Genomic DNA, 7,099 nt, shown 5'->3' with positions numbered 1-7,099 from the left:
GGAGAAAGGGAGGGAGGAAAGGAGGAAGGAAAATAGGGAAGGGCAACAAAGGAAGGGAGGAAGAGAAGATAGGAGAGAGGGAGACTATATAGAAAGGGAGGAAAGAATGGTTTACGATAAGGAAAGGGAGGAAAAATGGAGGAAAGGAGAGAGAGAGAGAGAGAGAGAGAGAGAGAGAGAGAGAGAGAGAGAGAGAGAGAGAGAGAGAGAGAGAGAGAGAGATTAACAACGAGGCCCAGAGAATGAGAAGGGAAGAAAATGGGGAAAAAATAAGAAGGGGAGAAGAAAGAAGGAAGAATGGAACACGAGGGAAACAAGGAAGGAGGATGTGAAGGAAAGAACGAAGGAGGGAAAAGGAGAGAAAGAATGAAGGAAAGAAGAAAAAGGATGCAGGAAAACCCGAAAATGAAAGGGGTGTTAAGGCAGAAACGGAGATAAAGATAAAGAAAGAAAGGAAAACGAAAGAAGAAAGAAAAATATGAAAGAAAGACATGAGTAAACAATAAAGAAAATAAAAAGATATGTTAGAGGAAAAGCAAAACAAAGAAGAGAGGAAATTAACACACACACACAAATCAATACGAAAAATAACAAAAAAACAAATAACATAAACAAAAAAGAAGATAAATAAATAAGTAAATAAAATGAGAAAAGGAAATAAAGAATAACTAAATAAATACATAGATAAAAACATGAAATAAAAAAGAGAATGAAGAAAACGAAAACATGAAAAGCAAAACACCAAACCTTTCCACAACAACACAAGGAAATAAACAGGAGAATAAACAGATAAATAAGTAAATAAGTAAAAAGAAGGGAGGAAAAATACGTTACTTGTATGGAGAAAGGGAAAAAGATGAAGGGAAGAAGGGAAGATGGGGAGGAGGGATGAGGGAGTAAGGGAGTACAGGAGGAAGGAAAAGTAGAAAGAGGGAGAACATAAGAACATAAGAACATAAGAACGAAGGAGGAAAGGAGGAAAGAAAATGGGGAAGGGGAACAGATGGAGTCCACTCGAAATTGACCTCTCTTTTGGCTACTCTTTACTTTAATATTGTGTGAGCGGTGAGTAGCGTACTTTATTTTTCTACACTCTTTTTGTTGCCCTTGAGCCGTCTCCTGTGTTGTAAAAAAAAAGATACATACATGAAAATAAAGCAGAAATACAAAACACGAAAGGAAATGGAAGAAAAGACATGAACGAAAAAACAGGGAAAGGCCAAAAAATAACTTAGAAAACGATATGCAAAGAAGGAAGGAAACTGACAAACACGTGAATCAGTACAGAAGCAAATAACACACACACAAAAAAAAGATTAAATAGCTACACAGATTAATAAAAAAAATACGAAAAATAAAGGAAAAACGAGCCCCAAAAAGCAACACCCCAGACCTTCCCACCAACATTTTTCAAGCAATTAGCGCGAATCACCTGCCGTAGTTGCCTCACCTGGCCGCCATTGCACCTGCCGGGGGAGCCAGAAAGGCGAATTTTATATTAACTACCAATTAAAGTGAAGCTCAATTAGGGTATCGGCCGACAGGTGAGAAATATTAGGCAGATAGATCAAGCTTACCTGGGCGGTCATTAAAGGTGTGAACCCCTCCCCAAACAGGGCGAAACTGGCGATAATGTGGAGCTATCGACTGGGAGGGGGACGGGGGGGGAGACGGGGAGGAAAGGGGGGGAGAGGAGGGGAAGAAGGGAGGGAAAGAGGGAAGCTGGTTTGGGTTTTCCTAAGGTGAAAAATTTTGTTACCTTTATGAATTTTGGGGATGGGTTTGTGGTGTGCGATATTCTCTCTCTCTCTCTCTCTCTCTCTCTCTCTCTCTCTCTCTTCCGACAAAGGCCCTCACGTTCTATTAGCGCTGGTGAAAATAGTGGTAACAGTAGTGGTAGTGATGGTGGTGGTCGTGGTGGTGGTGGTAGTAAAAGGGGAGATGATGGTGGTTGTGGTGGTTGTGTTTGTGGCGGTGGTGGTGGTGGAGGTGTTTGTGGTGGCGGTAAAGCAATAGAAGCAGAAAAGGTCGGAACACTACTGAGATGGATGGAGGGAAAGAGGGACGGAAAGAGGAGAGAAGAGAGGAGAGGAGAGGGGAGAAGGGGAGAGGAGAGGAGAGGGGAGAAGGGGAGAGGAGAGGGGGAGGGAGTGTAAGAGGAGGGAGCCGAGCTGTGCCGAAAAAGTAGAGGCATATTTCTTAGTCAGGCAGGAGAGGGCGGCATGGCATGGGGCGGGAAGGCATGGGGGGAGGGGCAGCATGGGGCACCCTCCCCTCTTGGCACTGTGCCGCGCGTTGCCCGACATCCCCTCCCCTCGCTTCCCCCCCTCCCGACCGCGACCCCATGGCAGGGCCGCTTCTTGTTTGCCTTAGCGGCGGGGCGAGGCGGGGCGGGCCAGAGGTCACGCCGCGGCCCCGCGTGCCCCCGGCGGGTCAGCGGGCGTGGGCACGGATGGGCATGCGTGGGCGTGGCGGCGCGGGCGGCCACCCAGGCGCGGCGCGGGGCCGTAATGGTTTTATTACCAGCGCCGCTAATGACAACATTGGCAGAGGCTGTGGTAACATTTGCTTTGAGCCGCGGCGGCCGGCTTCCTCAGCGGCCGGGCGCGCCGCACGCCCGCGCGGCGGCCAATCAGCGGCGGGAACGCGCGGCGGAACACGCCCACCCGTGGCCTGTCCTCCCAGTGGCCATCGATTCCGTGAGGCGGACCAATGACACGGCGGCGGCGCGCGTGGCGGGCGGGGGCGGGGCGGCATAGAGCACCGCGGCCTTCCGAGAAGCGGCGCGCGGCGTCAGTGAAACACGATATCCCGGCGGTGAGCGTCGCCGCAGCGCCTCTGCCACTCCTCACGCCGAGCACCGCGGGCGGGACACGCGCCACACGCCGCCGCGCCCACACGCTCCCGCGCGCCGCGCCGCGCCGCCCATGCTGACGCAGCGAGGCCGGCGGCCGCGTCCCAGCGAAGCCCCGAGAGAGTGCCGGGTGTGAAGCGACGCCCGCGAGGCCGAGTGGCGCCAGCATGCCGCGGCCCAGTCGGGAGAGCTACGGCGAGCAGAAGCCGCCCTACTCGTACATCTCGCTCACCGCCATGGCCATCTGGAACAGCGCCGAGAAGATGTGCACGCTGGCGGAGATCTACAAGTTCATCATGGACAACTTCCCCTACTACCGCAAGAACACGCAGCGCTGGCAGAACTCCCTGCGGCACAACCTCTCCTTCAACGACTGCTTCATCAAGATCCCGCGGCGCCCAGACAGGCCGGGCAAGGGCGCCTACTGGACGCTGCACCCGTCCGCCATGAACATGTTCGAGAACGGCAGCTTCCTCAGGCGCAGGAAGCGGTTCAAGATCCCCAAGCCGGAGAAGGTGGCGCTGGAGGCCGGCCTGGCGCAGCTGCACGGCCGCCCTGTCGACCCGCTGGAGGCGCCGCGCCTGACGGAGGCCACGGCGTGCCCCGAGGCGGCGCCGCACAACAAGCAGCCCTTCACCATCGAGAGCCTCGCCGCCTCGGACGCCAAGCCGCCCACCCTGACGGCGCCCACGCCCATGTACCCGCCGCACATGACCCACCTCAACGCCCACCTGGCGGGCCTGCGAGGGGCGGGGGCCTTCCCCGGTCGCAGCCTCGGGTTTGGGCCGCTGGGCCACGCAGGGCTGCTGCCGCCCCTGGAGGCCGCCCACCCCACGTCGCTGCCGTGCTCGCTGGGCGCCGCCTTCACCTCGTCGCTCAGTAATTCGCTGGGCGGACCGCTGGCGGCCTCGCTGGGCGGCTCCCTCGGGGGCCTGGGCGGCCTGGGCGGCCTGGGCCCCGCCATGGGCCACCTCGGGGGGGCGGTGCCCACCAGCCTGGCCACCTCCCTGCAGCAGCTGTACAGTGCTGCCCTGGCCACCATGCCCGCCCTGCACACACCCTCCCCCCTGCAGAGGCTACCGCCGCCCTCGCTGCCCCTGCCCGTCCCCCTGCGGCCCACGCCCCTGCCGCCCGCACTCTTCCACGCCCTGCCGCCCACCAGCCTGCCGGGCCTCCCGTCGCTGGGCTTCTTCCACCCCAAGGTGCGCTGCCCCGCCCCGCCCCTCGTGACGGAGGAGTCCCCAGCGGAGGAGAACATGGAGGCGCCGCCCCCGGAGGACAAGCTGCCGGCCTCTGCCCCGCCCGCGCTGAGGCCACCCGCCCCCACCACCCCTCCCGCGGGGAGTGTCGCCCCCTCCCCTCACGGGCGGGTCATCTGACAGTAGTCGGGCGGGGTTAACACCCGCCCGGGACTGGCTGCCAAAGGTGTGGGTGGGGGCGCCGGGGCCGCGGCGACGCCCAGCGGTGACGCAGTAGAAGAAAATTAGTGCTACTTAGTGCTGCCTAGTGACGTGCTGCAGCGGCGGACGGCGGCGTGACGGCTGCTGCAGCGGCGCCTTAGACACTGTAGTGGGCCCTGGTTCTGCCGCGGGGCGGGGCAGGGCGGGGTGGGGCGACGAGGCGATGAGCGAAGGTGCACGAGGTGGACGGAGGCCCCGCCGCGGACAACGTGCCGGGAGACGAGGGCGAGCTGGAGGCGGCGCGAGGCGTGGCGGCCGCGGAGCCTCGGGCGTCACGCTGGTCGCGGCGCGGGGCGGGGCTCGCTGTCTCGCGGCGCCGGAAAGAAGCTTCGAAGCGCCAGTGAACCACCGGACGAGCCGCGGGCCCCTGTGGCGTCTGGGGGACGAGGGCACCTGTGGGAGCTTCGCGGGGGACGCCACGCCCCCGCCCTTCACCCTGCCGCCCCCCAGCACCCCGCGCCGCCCAGCCCCGCGCGGACTGTGGTCACGTGCCCTCGATGACAGGTGACCGTCAGCCCGCCGCGCCCCCTTCATCCCCCCCAAAAAAACATACAAGCTACCCCTCCCCCTCAGGACCTACCCCCACCCCCCCTCTCAGCATCTCGTCTCCCCTCCGAGGTTATCTTATCTCCCGCAGCATCCGACGGGAAGTGTTAATCTCCCCTCTCGAGTCTCCCCGCGCCATGTTTCCTGTAGAAGGGGAGCTAAGAACCATCTCTCCCTAGGTAAGCCCGTCGCCCTCTCACACACCAATAAAATAGAGTTGTAGTTTGTCTGTCTGTGTTATTCTCTCCCTGGGTCGTGTTCTCCCTTCCCCCTGTCACTACGAGGGGGTGAAGCCGGAGGAAGGGAGAAGAGAGTGAAGGAAGGGAGAATAAAAAGAAGCAACGAAAATAAGGGAGAAAAGCAAAGGAGGGTAGAAATCAATGGAGGATGATGGAGGAGAAGCAGTATAAAAATGGACTAAAAGGAGATGGAGGGAAGTAGAGAAGAATAGAGAAAGAAAGAGAAGGGAGGAGGATAAACGACGGAGCAAAGAGGAATAGTAAATAATTAAAGGGAAGAAGCGAAAAAAAAGACTGAAGAAAAAAGAAAGCAGGAAAGGAAGGAGATGGCAAAGAGAAAAGAGGATGATAAACTGAAGAGAAAGAAAAACACTGAATAATGGAGGAAAAAAGCGAAAAGGGGAGTATAGAGAAAGGAGGGATAAAGGGCAAGAAAAAGAAAAAAAAGGAAAAATAAAACTAGAGGAATAAAAAAATAAGGAGGAAAAATATTGAATGAATGGATGTAAAGGAAGAGGAGGGAGGAGGAAGAAAAGAAGGAGGAGGAGGAGGAGGAGGAGGAGGAGGACACAATCTTTTATTTAAACTCCGGTGAAGGGAAAGTTATATATTCTGTTTGTGTTTGTGCGTTTGTTCGTCCTATTGTTTGTGTGTTCGTTTGTTTGTTTGTTCACGAATGGGAGACGATAGATTTTCCGCGAGACTTGTTTACGTTACGATTGTTTATCTTGATTTGTTTTGCTTTCCATCTTTTTTTTTCTCTCCGGACACTTATTATTTTTCTTCCGCTTTTTCTTCGCCCTTTTTTATTTTATTTGCTTCCCATTTTCTCTTTATTCCTTCCTTGTATTCCCTTTTTCTCTTCCTTTTCATCATTTGTTTTCTCTTGTTCTTTATTTTCCTTTTCTTCTTCTTTATTCTTTTTCGTCTTTTCTGCTCATTGTTCTCCTTTTGTCCTTCTTTAATTCCTTTCTTTCTCCTCTGTTTCTTGTCTTCATTTTCTTCTCCTTCATTTGTTTCTCTTCTACGCCTCGTCTCTCTTTTTACTCGTCTTTTATCCTTTGTTTCTCCTTATATTCCATTTTCTTTTATCCTTTATCCTTTCTCCCTCCTCTTTTTTTTGTCTTCATTTTTCTCCTCCTTTATTTGTTTCTCCTCTACGCCTTGTCTCCCTTTTTTCTCCTCTTCTATCATTTGTTTCTCCTTATCTTCCTTTTTTCTTTTCCTTTTTCCTTTGTTTCTCCTTTATTCCTTGTCTTTTTCTTCTCCTTTATTTTTTGTTTCTCCTCTACGCCTTGTCTCCCTTTTTTCTCCTCTTTTATATTCCCTGTTTTTCTTTCTTTTTATAATTTGTTTTTTCCTCTACGTCTGTTTTCCCTTTTCTCCTTTATTCCTTAGTTTCTCCTCTGCGCCTTGTTTTCTCTTCCCTCTCTTCTTCTCCTTTATTCGCTGTCTGCTGTTTCTCTTCTTCCCTTCGTTTATTATTTTCTCCTCAACGTCTGTCACACTCTTCCTCTCTCCCTCCCTTCCACGCATTTTTTTCCTCAGCATCCCTCATACTTTTCTCTTCCCTTATCTCACACTTTTCCCTTCCCCTTCTTCTCCTCCTTTATCCGCCATTTCTCTTCTTCCCTTAGTTTATTATATTCTCCTCCATGTCCATTACACTCAACTCTTCCTCTTTCTCTCCCTTCCTCTCTCCTCAGCATCCTCATACTTTTCACTTTCCTTCCCTCACACAAACCCCCCATCTTCCCTTAATCTCTCTCCTCCGCTTTCTCAACCTTTTTCCCTTCCCTTTCCTTACTTTTCCCTCATCCTCCCTTACTTTCTTTAGCATCCAACACTCTTTTCCCTTCCCTTTCCTTACTTTTCCCTCATCCTCCCTTACTTTCTTCAGCATCCCTCACTCTCTTCCCTTCCCTCATACTTTTCCCTCATCCTCCCTTCTACTTTCCTCAGCATCCTTCTCTCTTTCCTCCCTCTGCACCCTTTCCTTA

General features: G+C 53.5%; 1 protein-coding gene across 1 annotated transcript; it reads left to right on the top strand.

The window, feature by feature from the left end:
- Positions 1-2,135: 2,135 nt before the first annotated feature.
- Positions 2,136-4,238, top strand: LOC126985412 (forkhead box protein B1-like). Its single transcript, XM_050840253.1, has one exon. The coding sequence runs from the start codon at positions 3,022-3,024 to the stop codon at positions 4,231-4,233; it is 1,212 nt and encodes a 403-aa protein (XP_050696210.1). The 5' UTR covers positions 2,136-3,021; the 3' UTR covers positions 4,234-4,238.
- The last annotated feature ends 2,861 nt before the right edge of the window (positions 4,239-7,099 follow it).

The sequence above is a fragment of the Eriocheir sinensis genome, chromosome 59, assembly GCF_024679095.1.
Source record: "Eriocheir sinensis breed Jianghai 21 chromosome 59, ASM2467909v1, whole genome shotgun sequence".
NCBI lineage: Eukaryota > Metazoa > Arthropoda > Malacostraca > Decapoda > Varunidae > Eriocheir > Eriocheir sinensis.
This window is presented reverse-complemented; position numbering and strand designations above follow the sequence as displayed.